General features: G+C 30.5%; 2 protein-coding genes and 1 long non-coding RNA gene across 3 annotated transcripts; 2 read left to right on the top strand and 1 right to left on the bottom strand.

The window, feature by feature from the left end:
* Positions 1–402: 402 nt before the first annotated feature.
* LOC134257872 (uncharacterized) lies at positions 403–2,372 on the bottom strand. Its single transcript, XM_062740451.1, has 3 exons — positions 2,248–2,372; positions 1,651–1,701; positions 403–1,543 (listed from the first exon to the last, which is right to left on the bottom strand). Exons 2-3 carry the CDS (start codon positions 1,667–1,669, stop codon positions 618–620), a joined length of 945 nt encoding a protein of 314 aa, XP_062596435.1. The 5' UTR covers positions 1,670–1,701; positions 2,248–2,372; the 3' UTR covers positions 403–617.
* A 10,157-nt stretch (positions 2,373–12,529) lies between these two features.
* Positions 12,530–22,960, top strand: LOC134257868 (uncharacterized). The gene is made up of 8 exons (XM_062740449.1): positions 12,530–12,769; positions 14,868–14,997; positions 19,159–19,330; positions 20,453–20,556; positions 21,043–21,171; positions 21,779–21,967; positions 22,147–22,286; positions 22,416–22,960. Exons 2-8 carry the CDS (start codon positions 14,937–14,939, stop codon positions 22,587–22,589), a joined length of 969 nt encoding a protein of 322 aa, XP_062596433.1. The 5' UTR covers positions 12,530–12,769; positions 14,868–14,936; the 3' UTR covers positions 22,590–22,960.
* LOC134257871 (uncharacterized) lies at positions 16,190–17,317 on the top strand. Its single transcript, XR_009990018.1, has 3 exons — positions 16,190–16,447; positions 16,707–16,780; positions 16,980–17,317. It is a non-coding gene; the product is annotated as an uncharacterized LOC134257871 (long non-coding RNA).
* Positions 22,961–23,113: the final 153 nt, after the last annotated feature.

Genomic DNA, 23,113 nt, shown 5'->3' with positions numbered 1-23,113 from the left:
TAATTTTGAGTTATCGTTTCTAAAAGCCTCTTCAGTTGTATTGTTATGAACACAAATGTGTTCATAACATGTTTTTTGTACAAAATAACTTGAAACGGTTTTATCAAAGCAACGAAGGAAAATGTCTACATCCTGTATGAAATAACGCGATCAAATAAATGAGAAACAGACTATATTCAAGATTTTTATGTTTGATTTGTGAATAAAATATGTCAATTTTTTGTGTGTGCATTGTTGTGTTTCTAACATAAAGATTCTTATATTTTTACAAGTAAATGCAACTGGACAAAAAGAAGAATATGAATATCTAATCAGGTTAAAATTTAAAAGTTTCTTGTTTAACATTTTAACTTGTTCCAGGGTTTGTTATAATAAAAATAAATTATTAATTGGTCTCCTGCATGATTTTATAAACAATAATCAAATGGGTATTGGTCTGCCGGGGATAATGATAAAGAATTCTTAGGAAAAATCGGGGAAAAAATAATGCCTTGAATAAAAAAAGAAAGGATCGGAGTTCACAGTACTTTCACATATAAACCCTCGAACTCAGTGGCTTAAGGTTAAGCTAATCTGAAAAAAATATATTAATTGATTGCCCGATAAAAAAAACTGTCCTATGCAGTTAAAACATCATCTGGTTTAATTTCTGCTTTGTCCTCAACGTCTTGATCTTTCAGTTTTTTCTTCTCATAATGTTTGTAAAATTTGTATGACATTGCCACGATCACAATCAAATTCTTTAAAGAAAATACGGAGATGCCTTGGTCAAATTCATGCCATAAAAACAGTCTAATGACCAACAGTGGAAGATTAATGATGTATGCAAGGATAATCTTATGTAACAAAATCAAACGTCTGGGTAACTTGCCTTGTCCGAATTGTGTAAGCGACAAGGTAACAAGAGGTATGGTTGGAAGGACAAAATTTAAGGAGGCTACAGTCACTATGGCTTTTATGAGACCTGGTGAGAACTCTTCACGATCCTCCTTAATAAAGAGTGGTTCCATGCTGTCTACACAGTCCAGGATATCATAAATAACACTCATCGATAGTGATTTAATGTATGCCTTCCTCACCAAATCAGGCTTTGCGTCATGTAGGGTAGAAAGATGAAGCACAAAGACGACTCCTACTACAGCAAAAGCAGTTTTTACGGAATTCGGCCCGAAAATGAGGTTTTCTTCTTCGAAATCACTGAATATTATAATCGACTTAATCATCACAGTGGCCGAATACAGAAACCACGAAAGCACATCTATCCAAATGTTTGTTTTCTTCAGTAGCTTGGCATTCGAACCATTGAAACGAAAACATGACAATGTAAATGACGCAATAAATAGGATAATGGTGATGACGTCAATTGCTAGAAAGCCCAAGTATGCAATGTCTTTGTGTATTGCCATCTGGTAATCGACAACAGTTATATGATAGAAGATAATTAGTACACAAAATACTCGAACACGTAGATGTCTGGTTGCACGGCAGCACAGCATGAAGAGGGTTCTCTTCTTTTTCTTCTCTTCAATGCCTAGTTCTTCATCTAAATGTATATAGGTATGTCATAAACGGATATGTGATACAAATTTAACTTTTATGCTATTTTATATATTTTTTCTTTTACTAAAATATTAAGTGTCAATAACATACATGTTTTTGGGATCGCCATGTTCCTCTGATCTTCAATAAATAGTTCTTCACCTACAGGTAAAAAAAAAACATAAATACAATTCAAACTTTTATTGTTTATTTTATATACCTTTTATAGTTAATATATAATTGTCAATAAATAGTACATGTTTTGGGGTCTTCCGTGTACTTTTTCTCTACATCACTTAGTTCTCCACCTAGATGTTTAAATATAAGAGATATGAAGGATATGGAGATAACGGACAGTATTCAATATCAAAGTCCATAAAACAATACAAAATTGGTGCAGAGCAAATATGGACCACCATATCACCAGAGGCGGGATCGGGTGAGAAGTGAGTATCCCCTGCCGACCGGTCATAGCCACCCTGTGCTCCTTCTCGTCATCGGGAAATTACGGAAAAATTCAATGTCAATCCAGTATCAATAAATAACTAACAGTTACTACGTATAAAAAAAAAGTCAATCAATATTGACTCATTCGTAAATTGTATTTGCCGACGAGGTCATTGTACTGACCGTAAAACTCACGAAATGATAACTTTAAACGAGACTCCTGATATTCTTGTTTAATCAACGTGTTTGTCGATAATTTACCTGTTTTGGAGTCCTCTGTGGTCTCCTTCTTTTCAACGCCTAGTTCTAGACCTTTATGTAAATATAAAAGATATGTTATAAACTTTTAGCTTTTATAGTATATTTATATTTTTTTTCAAAGTTAATATATTAATTGCCAATAACATTTCGGTCATTAAGGTCATTTTTTGTGTTCTTCTTCTCTTCAAGATCTAGTTCTTCATCTACATGTAAAAAAAAAAGAAATATGTTTTACAATTTTATGAAATGGTATGTTATAGCAATTTTAAGCGGAGTGATCTCAATAGAATACATGTAAGAACAGAAGAAATTCGGAATAAAATCCGTACATACTTCAGGCAATTATTTGTGAAAACTTCACGGAATTCCTTTGGTACAAGGATTCCATATAGGCCATGCGATCATGGCGAATAGATAAATTACATTAAAAAATTAAATATTTTTGGTTTATTGAAATCTTACAAGCAGCAAGAAAATACTCTATACTGTCTTTTGTCAAAAATTGTACTTGGTCTAGAACTATTTTTTCATCAAGATGCTCGGCTGTCTCCGTAAGCTCCGACTAGCTCCCTTACGCCATGTGACATCATAGGTAGTCTATATGTCTCGTACGACTTGATGTTTGAAGTAGCCGATAAATGTTGCAAGTGTCTTTTTTATAATAAACTGTAACTCCAATCGCCCTTACGGTCACAGTTAATATATTAATTTTCAATAACATACAACAAAGGTTCTCTATGTTCTTATATTTTCCTCATTGCCTAGTTCTTCACTTAGATGTAAATATAAGATATGTTATACAATACAAACTCTTATTTCCACGTATTTGTATATTCATATTTTTTAGGTTAATCTATTTATTGTCAATAACATACATGTTTCTTGGATCTCCATGTTCTTCTTCTCGTAAATTCCTAGGTCCTCATCTACACGTAAATATAAGAGATACGAGGGTTGTTAGAAAAGTTCCATACACATTGATTTACGGAAAACCTTTTGTATACTGGGAAGTAGAACCCATGTCTGATGAAATCTTTTGTTTATAAGTATGTAAAAAATCAAGTCCATATACTAAAACTTCACAACGGTTTTAAAGGTACTTGGACACAGATTTGAAGTTAATATTTTCTCATTTTTTCTGTATAATATCACGAATTATATATTTTAATAGCATTTCACACAAAAATTAATTAAAAACCTTATTTCATTTAAAAGTTATTAAAACTTTAAATTTTTGGCGGGTTTGATTGACACATCCTTGCACTTCCACAAATTTTAACTATATTCTTAATCCTTAGGAAAAGTGGCAATTTGATGTGTTTTAATGAGAAATATTAAAACTTTTATCAAGAAAAATAATTTTATTCAGAGTAGAAATGTTAGAAAGCAAAACACCTTCACAAGTGTCGTCATTCCAAACTACGAGATGCGTACAGAGTTTAGTAAATCGAGCACACTCGTGTTATGTACACAGTTTTTGTAAACAGGGCTCGAGTTCAATCGCGTTCAATCGTCACAGTCTGCTTACCACAACTGCACGGACTGACAATATATTGTGTTTTTGTTTTGCTTTCGAACGTGTCTACTCTGAATTTTCTGGATTATAGTATTAATATTTTTTTCATTTATACAAATCGATATTGCCACTTTTCCTAAGGATTACAGTGCAGGGAACTAATTTTGTTACATAAACCAGCATCAGGATCAGCATAAGTAGGATCAGGATAGAACAAGCATCAGCATCAGCATTTAAAAAAACAGCATTACTTGGATCAGCATCAGCAAGCAAAGGATAGAACTAGCATTGACCAAAGTGAAAACAGATAAAGGAAAGTCATTTAATACAAATTACAAATAAAAATTACCCCAAAAATTATTTTTAATGGCTTAAAATAGCGATGCTGTTTTTGAATTATCCACTTCCGGCAGGATAATCCTACTTCCGGTAGCATTACTAGCATTGACCTAGTTTCAAACCAGCATCAGGATAAGGATCAAACCAGGATCAGGATAAGGATAACTAGCATCAAAATCAGCAAGCAAAGGAAGCATCAAAATCAGCAAGCATAGGAAGCACCAAAATCAGCATTGATGCTGTAACAAAATTATTTCTCTGCACTGTAAGAATAAAATTAAATTCGTGAGAGTGCAAGGATATGCCAATCAAACCCGCCGAAAAATTTGAAATTTCAATATCTTTAAAAAGAAATAAGATTTTTAATTAATTTTTGTGTGAAATGCTATTAAAATATATAAGTCGTAATATTATAGAGAAAATGATAACTTCAAATCTGTGTCCAAGTACCTTTAACTATGCGGTCAAAGGATTTAAGAAGCAATCACTTGACATAAAGTTTTGTGACAACCGGAGTTTAGCTTTGTTTTAGTTCTAATTATCTTTCATATCTTTAGACTTTTTTTGTCTTTTTTTACTTAAAAATCAATACTCTATATCAAGACATATTACCTTTCTTTCATAATTCATAGGCACAACTTACATGCGGTAAGAGAGATACTGAGGTATCGCAGAGGATGATCATTAAAATGTTAATCGATCCTTCCATTCTTATAAAGCTACATCAATTTGAATACTTTAATCCTGTGTACGCAATTTCCAGCAGCATCTAGAAGCATTTTAATTTATTATTCTAGATATTTTCCTGTGTGCCTACTTAAACTTTAGTAGCTCGGTGGGTTATAATGTTCAACAAAGTTTCCATTCTTGTTTTTGTTTTTACGCATTGATTGTATATAAATGGCCATAAAACAGCCATATACACTCCAATTTAATTCCAAATTTCGCCACATGAATTCTGTAGCAACAGATAAAATGTCATGAAACCTTTTACTCTACAACAATGTAATTTTTATAAAATATATATATATATATGTTATTATTTAGAATGTCACTATATCAATAAAAACATTCATGTATACATTCAACATACTTGAGAAGAACAGTTTTAAAGATTTTTCCTATATATTTCTATGCAAACATTCGATTGCCCATCATGGCGACACCTTACCCGGGGTTCATGATATGAACAAACATGAATTTATATCACCGATCATAACTTTGCTGATCTTGTGAAGAAGATTTTTAAGAGATCCCCCTATTAATTCCTATGTAAACTTTAAGCATCCATTGTGACCCCGCCCTTTCCTCGGGCGTCTTAATTTAAACAAACTTGAATCTACTTCATCTACACTACATGAGGGTGCTTCCATATTAGTTTCATATTTACTGGCCCATTGTTTTAAAAGAATAAGATTTTTAAAGACTTTTCCTATAGTTTTTGATGTAAAAATTTGATCGGCCTTTGTGGTCCCACCCTATAACCAGGGGTCATGATTTGAAAAAAAAAATTAATCTACACTACCTGAGGATGCTTCCTGGACCAGTGGTTCTGAAAAAGAAGAATTTTTAAAGATTTTCTCTACATAGTCTTATGTATAGCTTAGATTAGCTGCAGATCTGTAGCGTAATGGTTTTATATATTTGTCTTTGACCATGACGCTACAGATCCTGTAATGCAAAAAAGGTGCAATTTACGGCGCAATATTTTTTGCGCACTTTTGGGGAGAATTTTTAAAAGATGGCAAAGATTTTTCATGAAATCATTATAATCTCCCCTTGGGAGAGAGCTTGGTATGTCATTTGAATAAATTTGAATCCTCTTGACCCAAAGATATTTTGTGGCAAGTTTGGTTGAAAGTGGCCCAGTGATTCTTGAGAAGAAGATGAAAATGTCAAAACTTTACGACAACGCTAATGACGAGGATAACAACAGCAACAACGACAGACAACGGACAAATTTTGATCACATATCTACATGCTGATACGTGACCTGATTGATCACTTAACAATCAAGTGCATTTGGTCACGTGTTGCAATGAAATCATTTCGGCGCAACAGCTCAACCCAAATCATATTTACATTTTAAACCACTCAATTTCAATTTTTGTATATTTGCATTTTCAAATTTTATTTACGTTTTTTTTTATTTTTCATATTTTCAGATCAATATGAATTAGAAGATGATAAGAAGAATTAAATTTTATTCTAAAGCTCTTGTAAAAGAGGTTCCTGTTTTTTTCTTGGCATAAAGGATGGATAAACATTCAACGTTATGTTTTTGCATAATATATGTATAATCAAACAATAAAAACAGATTAATTAGTACTAAAAAGAACAAAGTCTTTCTAAACTTTTTTCATAGCATTCCTTAAGGTTCATTGATACTCTGATAAGAGAGATAAATGTTAATGGCATAAATGTCTATTAGTCCTTTATAGATCTATTAAGGACAGATGATACAAACCAAAAATGGATGCCTGGATTAGTATTTATCTCATACGTGTTGGTGATACAGGCCGTTGGATAAACTTGTGCTTTATCAACGGGTAGATGCTTTATCAATAGCACTTCCGGTTTTGACACGATCCCTCGCTTCAAGATTTTATTTTATTTAAACTTTTATTTGTGAAAATTGTTGCCCTTATAAAATGAATGATAAAGAGTAGTAATATCGTTAAAAGCAAGAAAAAGACTGGTATATGTCAAATAAGTGTCATATTTTATCAAGGAACCCGTTATAGCTATTTGAAGACAGATGTTAACTTTTACGTTGTCGGAGAAAGTAAAGCCTACCAGTTAAGTAAAGCCTACCAGTTAAGTTGTTGTTATAAGACTCCTTTTACATCTTTAACAATGCTTTCTTATATTATACTACGTATGCCTACCTAGTAATGTAGGTGTTACTTTCCATGGATCAGCAAACAATCTAGACAAAGTCTAGGCCCCTAGCCTTGCCTAGCACTATTTGTACTGCCATCATAAACATGATAAAAAGAGTTGATTTTCAGGATTCCCATAGTCCTAAAAACTTTCAGTCAGAAGTTCGTTTGATGTAAAGCTCCAGCAATTGTCACTTGATGTTTTCAAAGACACAGATAGCAAATATTCTAAATTTTGAACTCGATCTACTTTCTCTCGACGCATGTAAACATCAACGGTGCTACGTCATCAAGTTATACGTAATCAATTTGATTTTGGCAGTCATTCATGCAGTTTCGCAGGGGAAGTCTCAAAGTTTTGTTAAAACGAAAGTCGTATGAGATAAATAGAACATCTATAATTGTGTGATTTGATATTAGCTTTATCCAACTCGTTGAAATGGTGTATATTCGCTCGGCAAGCCTCGCGAATATATACACCATTTCAACTCGTTGGATAAAGCTAATATCAAATCACACAATATAGATATCCTCTATATATATATATTGTGTCCTAATTTCATTGAAAATAATGCAAATTATATATTTCTAGAGTATAAAGAAATTGTAAACCTTCTATGATGTTCAAAAGTCTGCCTCTCTGATACTATCCTTATTAATCTATACAAATATTATTCGCTTCAAATCTTTTTTTTTTGGTGAAAATTTGACTAAAATTTTAAAAACTACGCGGTGAAACTTGTTCACTTTATTCATTAGAACATGACTCAAGTCGTTATTTTCAAAATATTTGACAAAGGTTTGTTTGTATCATCTGTCCTTAAGTTTAAATGCCTTTTTTGTTTAATGTTGTCCCTCTAGCTATAATATAATTGATTGTATAAAATTATTTAATACGTTTCTTTTGAAAAATCATCAATGCTAAAGCAGCATTTTATATAAGTTAGCAGAGGATTTATGAATCTAAAACGTAACAGTTTAAAATTACAGCCTTCCATTTTCCTACACTTGCAGGAAATGATAAAGTTTCATCTACTATGTACAAATAATTCACACAAAATAGAAAAAAAAGATTTTATGAAAATATCAAAAACTTTGTCCATTGAACATTAAGTGCATAATTTGTCATATTGTTTGTATATATATTTATACATGTATGTTTTCTCGTTGTTTGTGAATATGTTTGCATGTATATGTTCTTGTTGTTTGTAAATATATATACATGTATGTATTTACATGTAACTGTAGAAAATGATCCCTCAAAAACTTTAAAAACTTATTTTCAGAGCTACTGAAACAGTCCTTGTGTTTGGTGACTATATTCGAGGTTATTTATGTATAGAACTATGGAGAGTTTCCCGCACAAAGTATTATTATTACTACGGAACGGGTAAATAAATTATTGTAAAATTAATAACTGATCGAAAGTAAGCATTTAAAAGGTAAAGATAAAAAATATTTATTAATTTAAATCAACTCCATGCACCATACACAACTCTGATAAAAATCACACACCCACAGAAATGCAGAGATGTGTCAGCTGACTAGGACTATTAAGCAACATCTGTCGTCCTGTCATATCCGCCGTTACATGTACCCTAATGTAAAAATCTTTGTTTTGCCCCAAAATAATGTTATCTTGTACAAGGTTGAGAAAAAAAGTACCCCCAAATTTTTTTAAATATTTTTACAATGAATGATAACTATGACGGAATACCCAGGTATTTACATTCGATATGTTTTTCTAGTAAGCAAATTGTGAAATTGATTTGAAAACCATTTTCGTGTATACTCACGCAGAAACATTGCGCTAACATGACATCACAATCAGGTTGTAGCGACGTTAATAAAAAATGCAACGATATAGGGCAGCGATAAATTCAAACATTGAGTATATTTTTTATGCTTTAAAACATGTAAAATGTAAATATAAGGAATGTTTTTAAGTTCCGTTATGTTAGCGCGCTTCCGTTATGCTAGCGCGCCTCATAAAATATGCCTACGTAACAAGTCTGTGTGATTTACACACCATTGAATTACACAAAACTTTAGAACATTCCTTAATTAAACGTTACTAGGATTGAATTACTTTTAAATGAATAAATTATGTTTAACTTATTGTCTTTGTTTATTATACAATTCAGGTTTGTATGAAATAGTTGTATTTAAAAGTAAATGTTTATCTCAGCTAAAGAGATATAATAGACTAATACATTTGGTTGACCATTTTACAACGAAAGACGATAGTCTTTAAAAAACGAACAATAAAAAAACTCTTGTGTGAGATGTAAGTGCTCATTGGATTTTTCCCAAATACCGTATAAGTGGAAATTTTAGCGAGACGCAAATTTAGCGATTTGTCCTTAAAAACTGGTAATTTATTTTTAGCGAGATGTTATTTTAGCGATTTTAAAATGCATATTAATGAAGCTGTTGCAAATAAAACGCAATTAATTTTTAGCGATATTCAATTTTAGCGATCTCGGCACCCTCGCTAATAATGCCAAAGTTATATCCTCGCTAAAAATTCTACTTATACGGTATTAAAGCATTTATTCTCTGTATAACCTTATTTATTGTCCTTGAGCAACCTCTTTGATGAACAACGACCATATTAAAGGAGTAATTGATATCCTTAAAAATGGGACGTTAGAAGATATTTTTGGCATAACAGAACCATACAGAAAGTCATCGTTCGTGATGCTACTCAAAGATGGTAAAATTGGCAACTTATTATATAGTTTTAATTTTGTATATGCGTATGTAAATTGGGAAATGTTTTATGCTCTTGAAAAATGAAATTGATCTTTATTGTGACGTTTCATTCTGCTCTTATCTAGCCAGTTTAGTCACTTTTTTACTTTTAGATAAATGTACTTAAATTATGAATTTCCACGCATTAAGAAAGATTAAGATGCTTTTCTGCACGTGGGTACATATATTTGATCTAGTCACACATGGCAATTATCAGTTCATCCTTATCTTTGCTATCAGGCTGTGAATAGAGTTATTTAAAAATGTAATTGAGTATTCTGAACATTCAGTAACATTGTATATATTTTCTTATTAAAATATCGATTTCATTTTCTAAATATAATGTAATATAACTACGTCTTTACAAAGTTATTTTAAAACTAGGTAAATTTAAAACTTACAAAGAGTAAATACTCTTCAGTCACATTCGCAGTCGATTTAATACTTTGAGATTGAATACTGTTCGTTATCTTCATATCCATCCTATTTTGAAATAATTTATTCGTCTTAATATTCTTGATTTAAATATATACTTGAAAAACATTTTTGTTTTGGTGATAAAGATTTTACTTTTCATTCCTACGTCGATATGATATATCCAGGAGAGCTTGAGATAAAGGATACCACATAGTCTCACACGTCTGTTTCATACTTGGATCCTAGTATTTTTCTTAAAAAGGACATTAATGGTAATCTAACAACCAAGCTATATGATAAACTTAAAGACTTTAACTTTTCTGTCGTCAACTTCCCTTACTTATGCCGAAATATACCTTCATCACCCGCATACGGAGTGTATATATATCTCGGTTGACTTGATACGCAAGAGAGCATGCTCTACGTATGAACAATTTTCTAAAACGAGGTAAATTATTGACAAGTAAATTGACGAAACGGTAAATGCGTAATTGTGCGTTAAAATAGGAAATGGTAACTGCGTTAAAATGCGTGACTACGGGGAAGGGGTTAAAAATTTAAATTTTCTATTCCGCAAAGATTTAATTCTGTAGATCTTTCATTAAAAAACCTATTCTATATCTGTAGCAGTGTTTAGGAATGGAGTCCTTAGAAACTTCTGAAGGGCGTTGCTGGAGTACAATTTTATGTATTTTACATTTGTCTTTAAAGGTCAATATGCAAATCAAGGTATTGTCAAAAATTATTTAAATGATTTTCCTAATCACAAGAGGGTTTGACGTGTATCCCAACTTATGTATGTTAATCTCCACACTTACAAATACAGTGTATGTACATCGACTATTGCTTTGAAACTTTTAATTATAAATTAACTTTTAACCAATAAAAAAATCTACAAGATTATCAATCAAATGTTCAACCTTAACTACAATCCTGCTGTACATGTCATTAATGAAGGTGTGAATATGATATTGATATTTATCACATATTTTCCCCTTTATCCCGTTGATATAGCTCATGTGATATCGTTTTCGTATCAACACTATGTATTCCTACGCCGCGTGACGTAATGTAAATAAACAAATACATGTGTATTATTTGATGTATTTTAACAAGATTTCATTCATGAATTAAAAACATAAGTGCTGAAATATTTTCTTTCTTTTATATTTGTACGAACAATTTCATACAGAGTCATTTTATATATTACGTTATTTGGTTCGAGGTAACCGAAAAGGAACATTGAATTAGAAATAACGACAAAATACACATTTATAGTGAACAAGAATATGTGATAAAAAGAATCTCCCATGGTTTGTGATTTGATATGATTTTTATCCAACTCGTTGTGTGTTTTTATCCCCTCGCCAAGTCTCGGGGATAGAAAACACACAACTCGTTGGATAAAAATCATATCAAACCACAAACCATGGGAGATCCTATATATTCGCATTAAATAATTCATTTTAAGATATTTCAAAATAGTAAAAATTTAGAGAACCACAATCACAATTCTTCAAAATTTGACTTTTATGGAGGCAAAAATATGCAATATACCGAATATAGTTCTTTATCAAAAGGGATATCGATGAAAAAATAATATGGGTTTTAAAATCCCAACCAAAAAGTAATTGGAGGTCAATTAAAAAAAAAGAAAAGAAACTATTTTTTTTTTTCAATTTCAGTAATTACAATGTGAATCAGATAATTACATGTATTGTATGAAATTATCACAGCTTATATCCCTAGCTCGATTTCAAAGGTAAAATTCCTTTTCTATATGTTAAATCTTAACTTAATTAATTATTCACTGGTATACTAAACATCATAAAATTCTAAAAATACATTCAAAATGTGGTGTGAATCAAATGTTGAAATTTAAAAACTCCACGAACTCTACGGGACTTTAAAAAGTTAAAATAAAGAGTTATTTCACCGAATTCAATAAAATAACGAAACATACACTTTTTCAATACACGTTAGTCCAGTTTTTGATAGCATAGACAGCTATATTTTAATATAACTCATAATTGTTTTTCTTTCCTTGTCATTGGTCATGTGCAAAATAATTAGATTAAAAACATTTTCATTGTACACAAATGTACCCTGGAAATGATATTTTAAAAATGCTTGAAATTCTAATTAACCAAATTGTACATAGAATACTAAGATCAAATCTGCCGACGACAATCTCTCGGAAATGCCTTGTTATCGGCAATCCTATATCTGAATTTATATCAAGGAGAATTAATTAATTAATTTGAACTAAAGAGGAAATCACTTCACTCGACATATAGATAGATATAGAGATAACATTCAGTTATATAACAATATTCATTACTTCCATTCATAAGTCGATATATAGCCCTGTAATAATAGATACTGCAGGGAGTCTGAGACATCTGTTTCATATTTTGATATTTTACTTAAAAGTCCGTTAATGGTTACCAAACAACAAAACTTTGGAACAATTGATTACTTTACTTTTTCTATCATTAACATCATTTACTATTCAATAATGCCTTCATCACCTGAATAAGGAGTTACAGTAATATCTCTCAGTTGATTCGAGATTCAAGAGAACGCCCAACGTATTAGCAACTTCTTAAACAAGGTAGGTACATGTAATTTTATGTTGTTGCGATTTATATACGGTGAATTTGAAATAAAAGATATTACAAAGACTGACATACTTGTTCCATATTTGATATTTTACTAGAAAAAGATAAAACAAAAAGTAATCTAACAAACAATTATCATGATACAAGTGATGGTTTTAATTTTTCAATTTTCAACTTCGCTTAATTATTTTTATAACAATTATATATTTTGCATCTGCATCTTAGATATAAGTACCACAGTTCCATACTCAAGTACGCAAAATTATAGCCCAAATACAAACAGTTTCCAATACAAGGAATAAAATATATATACAGATTCTAACAAAAGCATAATTGTTCAAGATTTATGGTCTATACGATAAACTTATCAGAAAGAGCGATATATGGTAAGTGTCTCAATTGGCCCCTTAAAATGAATATCTTAATTTTACTTTATATATAGCTTTAATTTGTACAGCTATATATGCCACCTTTTTTGGTCATTTTCATTTTGATCAAAATGCCGTTATTTCAGAAATATGACATCATAAAAATCACGTTTTCCCGCCATTTTAGCATATTTTGTATAAAACTGCTTATTTTCAAGCAGTTTTTCTTCCAGAAAATATAGAGCGCAGCCTAGAACAAGATTTATATTTTTACCAAAGATTTATCTTTGCAATACTGATTAGTGACAGAAAAATTATGTATGTTCTCCACTGCGCTCTATGTTTCCCATAGGAAAAAACCATCAAGAAAAAGGCATATTTTTGGCTTTTTGTTAGATAGCAAAAATAGCATCATTTCTCATGTCATTTACAGCCAGAGAGTGCATATAAATGTGAAAAATATATTAGAAATATTTCTTATATAATCTCTTCTTCCAAATAAATATCAATTAAACATATCTGAATGTCATTCTAAAATGTTGATTTTTAGGGGGCCAAAATTGGCTCTTATCATATATACTCCTTCACAATTTTCTATCAAGTTGAATACTGACAGCTTTTTCTTTAAATAGAATAAATAAGGTCACTATTTACATAATTGATAGTGAACATGTTTTTGTTTATCATGTCTAGTACACGGAAGGGCTAATCGATCTACGGAGGATGTTCACCCCAACATGGTACATTAAAGAAGTTTATTGTTTGCCCTGCTTTAAATTGAATGTTTTAATAGACACATGAGCTTGATCATTGCTCGCTCATGCAATTTTCGCAAACTTGTTTATTTAGACTTAGTGTTGATGAAAATCAATAACATTTTATGCGCCTGACATAATTTATTTAAGATATACCCCTATATAAACTTTATCTGAAAAGGAAAACTAAAGTTATCGTTATGTTTTTAATAATATTCGTCAAATTAATTGAAAGTACCTCGGTATATAGTTGCATCTGTTTAAATCAATGTAAATGTTTTAACAGAAAATTGACAAATTAATATGTATATTTGAACGTTTTCGTATTTCTACAACAGAGTTACTAAACTGCACGGACAGAAGAATCTCACATTAACTGCTAAGTCTAGATTTGTTTATATATTAGACATGCTTCCTGTGTGGAGTTGTGGTTGGGTAATTCTGCAGAACAATAGCGGTTATTGAATCAAGGGATTGTGTTAAGATCAGAGGTACCATCAAAATATCAAAGAATAAACATATTCGTGCCACATGTATGTAATAAATAGGGCTCACATACATGTTTACATAGTTGTGTAATTCAACTTGTTTTTCCAAACACTTTGAAATGGCACATGCCATGCCAATATACACAATTTCCATAGGCTGGATAAAGCAAATATAAATTCACACAATGAAGATTTCTCTACATAAAAGCAATATTATAATGTATTACATATTATATATCTCAAACAAGATAGTGATATCCTAAAAAATAACCAATTTTTTAAAAAAAGATTTTACTGTAATATTGAACAAGTCTCATAAAAGAATACAAAAGAAGATATCATCATATAAAGTAGGCACCCTTAAAGAAAAAATCCAATGTAAATTTTATCTTAGTAGTGTAGGGAAAAAAATAATACCTGGAGTGGCTAGCCTCACTAAGTGGTGTAACGAAGTTTTTAATCAGATTTTGTTTAATTTAGAATGTGATTTTCTGCAACTTTTGCATATGAATTTCTCGACGAGAAGCTGCTCCAAAGTGGAAAAGGAAAATGATATCAAGCTTTCTTTGGACATCTTTTGCAATTTTTCTCGTCTTTATAACAATATCAGGTATGTTCCCAGGTAGCACAAAACATTTTCAAAACATTTTATTGGTGTTGTAAAAAGGTTTTTTCGAAACATTTCAGACTAAACATTTTAAATATGTTTTTAAAACATTTCCTTTTCTCATTATAACATTTTAAAAACATTTTTAAAATGTTTTCAAGAAGCTTATGATTAAATCCTTTTGGAACATTTTTCTAAAATATTTTTGAAACGTTTTAAAAATGTTTCAAAAGGTATGTTTAGCTTTCAAATATCAAAGATTTTTATATTACGTTTTAAAAACGTTCTAAAAACATGAAATGAAACATTCCTTTTCCATAAATCTGAAACATTGCATAAATACTTTTCTGAAACATTTGGAAGGAACGTTGTCAAAATGTTTTTGAAACATTCTTAATTCATTTAAGGGTATTTATAGCTTTCAAATATTAAAGATCTTATAAAACGTTTTAAAAACATTCTAAAAACATGAAATGAAACATTCTTTTTCTGTAAATCGGAAACATTCCATATACGTTTCTGAAACATTTGTAAGGAACATTTTAAAAATATTTATTAAACATTCTTAATATCGCTGTTAGTTAAAAACATTCAATTCCGGATATTTTTCGGCCTAGGCAGTGAAAATGTTTATTTAAAACATTAACTAAAATAATTATTTTCACTATATTAAAGTTTTTGTAACATTTTTTGGAAACATTTTCAAAATGTTTCTGAAACATTTATATAATTGCGGCACAATTTAATTCATTTAGTAACTTGAGAGTATGTTGTGAGAATGATTTTAGAACATTCAATTTAATGTGTTTTCTTTTTTTAAAGACTTCATTTTTCATTGCTGCTGTTATTTTCAAAAAGATCTTAAAACATTCAAATAATGTATGATTGCGATTTTCCTAAAATTTAGTTTATGAAGAAAAAAAAAGAATATATAGAAAGAATAGTGTTAAAATGAGGAATTGTAGTATTTTTTTCATAGAAAGATTTTTTCCAGTATTTTATAATGATTTCTAGTTTTGGCTTATTGATTAAACAGACATAATTTATATAAAGTCCTTTGATTAAACAAATAAAAAAATCAATGAATGAAAGGATAGGCAAACAAAAAAATTTAAAATTTAAATAAATGTATAAGATCATAAGCATTAAATAAAACTCTTAATGTCTTTTTAAAAAAATGTTCTTCATCAAATCTGTGATCCACTCCCATAATTTTACTCTGAGGCATTAGATAGGGATTGGCACACTGGTCAGTTTCAGTGTCATGATAACCTATTATGCAATTCTCCTGCTGGGCAGCGCGTTACAGAGTATAGTGGTTTGCTGCTTATCTAGGCCAAATTTTGAATTCTGGTAAACAAGATGTGCGCGCTTACTCCGTGCCGATTTGAATGAGAAGACTTTGCACCATATAAACCACAATAATAACCTCGGGATTTATTAACTTTGAATGGTAAGAATTATTCCTTTATCATAGACTTTAAAAGATCATTTAAAATGACTTTTATACTACCAGTGCCTGATCAATAACTTTGTTCAAATGTATGTAGCAATGACAAAGCGTTAAGGTTATAAACATGTATTTGATTTTAATATTTCATTCTTAAGGCAACACAATTATATCCTTGATTCAAGTATTCAAGTATTCGTTGTCTTTGTGAAATGTTAATCATCAAACAATATGTCGATTTATAAATGAAATTTCTTTACAGCATGGTGTTGGTTGCATCATCCGTATTTTCAAATTCCCCCATTCAAAAGACCCGCCTTTGGTGAAGGCAAAGGTGTACGTAAATACTATTACTCTTCAATAATATTGTCATAGTAATTATTTTTCTGCTTTTTTTCAATGCAAATGAGGAAAGAACTTAAATTTAATATAATTATTTAAAATATTTTTTGTAATTTGTATATTTTCATTGATTATCTTCAGATACATAAGATGTAGAACGCTGATATAAACACAATTTTCCTTATTTTTACAGATGGTGCTATTCTTTCCGAGGGGCAGATTCCTTATCAGTCTTTTCAGTGTATGTGATTCTAACTAAGTCTTATAGATCCGCCGCTCTATTCTACCTATATAGTGAACATAGGATTTCTGTGATTCTGTTCTTTTAAAATTCAGTGAATGGATTAGACGCCGTTTTCAACCTTTAAAAACCCGGTGACTTGAAAGAAAATAAATTAAAACTTGTACCGAGAATGGAATTTAAATGTGATTAACATATTGAATATGGGTTTGTATTAAAGGTTCAAAAATTAAATATATTTTGTGTTTATTTCTTTTAAAATATAAATATATCATTATTTAATGAGAAAAAGTAAACATTCAGGAAAAATACTTTTGTAACCTCGACTTGAATGTTTTGAAAACGTTTTAAAAACCGAACAAATAAAATTTTCTGAAAATGTTTTTGTTACATTTAAAAACAATGTTATGATAACATTTGTTGAAATATTTTGTAAAATGTTTTAAAAACATCTAAAAAACCATACAAAATCACGTGATTAAAACATTGTTGAAAAATGTTTTTGTAACATTTTAAGAAAATGTTCCGAAAACATTTGCTGAAATATTTCACTAAAATGTTTTTAAAACGTTTAAAAAACCATACAAATTCACGTGATTAAAACATTATTAAAAATGTTTTTGCAACATTTTAAGAAAATGTTCTGACAACATTTTGCTGAAATATTTCACTAAAATGTTTTAAAAACGTTTAAAAAACCATACAAAATCACGTGATTAAAACATTTTTTAAAAATGTTTTCGCAACATTTTGAAAATGTTTTAAAAACATTTTAAAAATGTTTTTGTGTTAGCTGGGTTAATAATTATAGTAAGTTAAAAAAAATAAAATTATCTAATTAACAAGCTTTGCTAAAATATACATGTATATTGAATGCAACACTAAAAGAACTGTTACGTTTTCAGAAACATCTTTTATTTATATATACCAGAACCGAATTGTTAGTTGTACGAAAAAGTATAAAAAGTATTCGAAGTCTTTCTTTCATCTTTATTTCTTGGAGAAAATCTGCAGCATGAGGATCTACGGAGGAATTTTGAAGTACAGATATGTAAAAAGAATGAAAAAGAAAAAGATTTCAAGTAGCTTTTATGAAATGAACCTCTCTCTCTCTCTCTCTCTCTCTCTCTCTCTCTCTCTCTCTCTCTAATGAATTATCAATTCCGGTGATGTAGTTCTTTGGTAGATGCAATTGCCTTCTCAGCAAATGCAATTTATGATTAAGTCAAATATTTACTGACGTGTTTCATACTTATCATTGACCCATTATTTACTCACTGAATTTACAATATATTTTTCCGTTATTTGTTATTTTTCCATCATGAAAAGGAGCACACGGCGGGTGTGTGGTACCAAGCGGCGTCAGTTATATATTATGATAATCTTTTACAAAGATATTATCTTTACAAAGAAGATGAGAAAGTAGTCCTCATTAAAAAATTTAATTTTTTCTACAAGTTCACGATTTGAAATAAAGCACTTATGACATTGACATAGTTGAAATTGACGATAGAAACAAACACGATAGATACAAAATTTTGATTTTTCCGGCACTAATAAAATGCGATTTTTTCCTTGCTTCACAGTGCAATTGAGTTATCAAAACTTCCTTATATTCATAATTTATATAAAATTTTTGTTTTCAAATAACATTAAAAAAGAAAGGCCTAATTTTGAGTTTTGGATGTAAAGTTATACAAGTGTAAACTGGTATGCAAACTTAAACAAATTGCAGTGTTCCGTAAAAAAAAAAAAACTGAAAAAGCCAGTTTAAGACCTAAAACATTAAAATATCAAAATGGTCCTGAATGCTGACTGACGTGTTTTATACTAATTGTTAGTCCATTATTGTTATACACTGAATTGACGACGGATTTTCCCGTTATATTCCGATCATGACAAGGAGCACGCGGTCGGTATAACCGGTCAGCAGGGGATGCTCACTCCTCCATGGCACCTGATCCCAGCTCTGATGTTTCGGAGGTCCATGTTTGCTCTCCTCATATTTTCGATTGTTTTGTGGACTTTGATATTGAATACTGTTCGTTATCTCCATATCCTTCTTAAAACTACGAATTATTTATTACTGCAAAACAGTTCTTATATTTTCTGTTGTTTTTTTTTTTTTTAGAAAGTGCTTGCACCTTCCCTTCAGAGATCACAGGCGACTGGTACAGCGCTTATAAGGGCAAACTCTCATTCAACTCTACTCATTTATTGGGATATCCAATTTATATGTCAGCCTCCCGGCAGTCGTTGGACTTTGAATGTTACATAAACAGAGACAAAATATATGTTCTGAGGTAACTTAAAGTATCTTCATAGATATCCTTAATGAATTTGAATTATTTATCTTATTAGTAAAAAACATAAAACTATTTTTACGGTACAGTGCCTTTAATCATCAGGGTAACTATCTTGCTACACCGCTTTCTGTGAACAAAAGTTGCGTTCTCGATTCAAGATCGCGACTTACCTAAATCGTTAAAAAGCAGAAACTCGTCTCTCGTCAAACGCTTTGATTGGTTGACTACTGTGTAATGTCAAATTAAAGTTGATGCTTCATTTTAATATTATGATGCCTCTATATGAGTGAAAATTGTCGAATATGAAGCAACGGCCGATCAACCATTTACTGTGAATATAACAAATCACAAAAACCACGGTGTTTCAGAATGTTTTCATTATACATAACTATTATTTGTGGAAAATCGTTCTACCCACTCATATATAAGTAAGTGAGATTTTACCTACTTTTCAAAAATATTATCTTCCCTTTTAACGTGTGGTTAAGACGAGATAGGGCATTCTAATTTGACGTGCTTTACCTGTGACAAAATATTAACCAGCGTGCAATGATTTTTACCCCCTGACCTTGACTTTCAGATTTGACCTAAATATTAGAAATTTTAATCTGGTAATAACTTTAGAATAATTTAATTTTAGTTGTATCACGCCATTTGTTTGGATCAAAGATTTATTTAATATAGTATAACATTACATATGACTGCGCTTGACGTTACTTTTTAACTATGCTCAGTACTTAAAGCCATTTTTGGAGGATAATTTGCATGATTGTCTACACTGAAATTATATTACTAGGAATGGACCTTATTTTAGCCTATTTTAAAAGGTATATCATAACTTTAAAAAACCGCATAGAGACAGATTCTTTAAAAAAGTATAATTTTGATATATCTTAGCATTGTAACGTAGCATATATTGTATTATAACATAGGTTAAAATCAACTTCATTCCTTAAACGAAGAATAATAGGGCGTTGACATTGGACACGATAAACAATGGTATCCCATCAATTAAGATTCCTAAAGTGTTGGAACACAAATTTCTCGATTTTTGTAAATATATTATTTGTTTAACAGTAGAAAACGATTATTTATAAATTTTTAAAATTTTGATTTAAGAGCAACTCAAACAGCCCTTGTGTTTGGTGAATATATTCGTGGTTATTTATGTATAGAACTATGGAGAGTTTCTAGCACAAAGTATTATTATTACCACGGAACAAGTAAGTAATACATTGTCCAATTAAATACAATTTAACTAAAAAAGTAAAGATAAGAAATATTGATTCATTTAAATCAACTCCATGCATAATACACCTCTCTGATAATCCACGCACCTGCAGAAAATCCAGAGGTGGGATCAGGTGCCTAGGATTATGGGACCATCCCTTCACATCCGTCAATATCTTACGAGGGCCATTTTAAAAGTTCTGGCATCTGTTTATTATTAAAAAAAAGTTAACCTTTTTTTCGGAATATATTGAGTTTGATATTGAAATGCCCCTCGTTTATCACTAAATGAGGGAATCTTTAAAATAATAAAAATTCATCCTCAATATTAAAGTGGTTTTAAACGTAAGCTACTTGAACATCTAAAAACCTAATTTTCCAGACATAAAGTTATGATTTTAGTTTAAAGAGTTTAAATGGATTTTTTTTTTCAAACAAGAAAGAATTGATTGATGTTTAGGAGCTTTAATTGTTTTTAGCAACCTCTTCGACGAACGGCGACCATATTAGAGGAGTAATTGATATCTTTAATAATGGGACGTTAGAAGAGATCTGTGACGTAGCAGAACCATACAGAAATTCATCGTTTGTGATGCTAGTTAAAGAAGGTAAAGTCGACATCTAAACCTATGTTTTTTATCTTTGCGTAATCGAGTTGTTTTATGTGGATATTTTTTTTCCAGAATTAAATTTATTTATATTGTTATGCCGTTTTCTGCACGTACCTATCCAATTTATTTTTAATATTGTTTTATTGCTCTCTTTTTTGTTTGTTTGTTTGCTGCACTTTCGCAGCATATTCTACTTCACTGAAAGGCAACGCATAATTGCAAAAGTAATAAAATTCAGAATCAGTGATAAATAACAATCTTGTGTTCCTCATGAATCATCAATATTATCATAAATAAATATCCATAAAGGAAAATGATCCTTATTTGTTGATGTATAAATTCATGTACATTTATACCTTTCCTTAATATTTCACCGGATTACATGCACAAGCAAGCTCCTTTTCTTTTTCTATAAAGTTGGCGAGATATCCTTAAACATGATTTTTTTTATATTCTTTTAAAGTCATTTCATGGAAATTCTTTACCTTTTATGAATCTCCTTTTAAAACTAATACATATTGAATGGACTCATGTTTAGATTCATGCAATATATTTTATAATTTTATGAATACTCGGCCTCAGTGTCTGAACTGTCTTATGTAAGGTTCCATTGCGATGCGGGCATCAGCAGCTACCTGTGCGACCGATCTTCTTGCATCATATAGATCTGTTTCAATTAGCGACTCAACCGCAAGTACATCATGCTCCAGTAATACAATGGATGGCTGCACCAAAAGAACAGAGATGAGATTCACTTACGGTTCAAGATGTGGAAAAATACACAAGTTTTCAAGTGAGATAAAATTTCTATAATATTTTCATTTACGTGCAATAAATCCGTTTTTAATTTTTATTTTCTGCATCTGAAATCAAGTTTTGGAAAGCAAGAAAAAGAAAACTCTGAGATTCTTATTCTAGTCAGTAAAAATGCATGTAAACTATAACAAAATAAACAGTTTAATAATGTAACAGCTAATGGTATTTGGACGTGTGTGCATAGTATAAGCAGTGGGGGATATACTTATCTCTCGCTCTGGAACAATGATCAATCAGTTGTGGGGACCACCTCCCATCGATACACTCCTGGAGTCAACTACCAGTTTGCCTGTTTAGTAAGTAGCACAATTTACACAAAACGGACGCCATAGAAAACCGTGCGTATTTAAACAGTATAAAAGAAATGTATGACCTCATTTTCAAAATGCAATTAAGTACTTTAATTAAAATATTATCCATTACAGGTGATCAGTGGATCCTCAGCCACCATGTATCCAAACTATTGCTCGGACAATACACAGACAGCAACAACAGTGGCTCCTCCAGGCCTCAGGATGTTATTTACAGGGGCTACTTCTACTTGTTGTAAGTCCCCCCCCCTCATATTGACCAGCGTTAATAAATTAATTGTCTTATAGTGTCATATATTGACCAAAGTTACGCCGTCGTGTCTTTGTTTTTCAAAACGATACGGAAAGAAAGAGGAAATGCTCGAATTTGCGAGGTATTTTGTAAATTGTATCTCTTAATAGAACATTCATGTTAAATAAATAGTGAAGAATATATCAATAAAAGATGAATTCTTGTTGAACTATCATTAAAACTGTATTTAGAAACTATAAAATAGAGAAAATGTTTCCAAATATTGATTCAGAAAGATAAATTGGTAAGTTAAATTATTTAGTGCATAACATACACATGTAATGCCAAAACAACTGAATATTTGTCGCTACTTTTTGTCATTCTTCACAATGTTGATATTTAACAGATTCGTTTCTGTCCATAAAATATACCCCTTTTTATAACTTTATATGGTTATAACAGATTTTGCTGTAATAATATATTTGTTGACACTTATAAAAGTATCTTTAATTTTCAAAAATCATATATTTCATTTAGCATTCTGAAAATTAGATGTCAACAGTCCTCGATGCAATGTCAG

The sequence above is a fragment of the Saccostrea cucullata genome, unplaced genomic scaffold, assembly GCF_032062105.1.
Source record: "Saccostrea cucullata isolate Sc308-1 unplaced genomic scaffold, CSIRO_AGI_Scuc_v1 ctg8138, whole genome shotgun sequence".
Lineage (NCBI taxonomy): Eukaryota > Metazoa > Mollusca > Bivalvia > Ostreida > Ostreidae > Saccostrea > Saccostrea cuccullata.
The sequence above is the reverse complement of the archived record's forward strand: the minus strand, read 5'-3'. Positions and strand labels throughout refer to the sequence as shown.

Coding starts and splice junctions, on each gene's coding strand:
- LOC134257868 (XM_062740449.1), top strand. CDS start 14,937: ATGATATCAAGCTTTCTTTGGACATCTTTTGCAATTTTTCTCGTCTTT. Junction 20,557..21,042: donor TTATTATTACCACGGAACAA/GTAAGTAATACA, acceptor AATTGTTTTTAG/CAACCTCTTCGACGAACGGC. Junction 22,287..22,415: donor ACTACCAGTTTGCCTGTTTA/GTAAGTAGCACA, acceptor TATCCATTACAG/GTGATCAGTGGATCCTCAGC.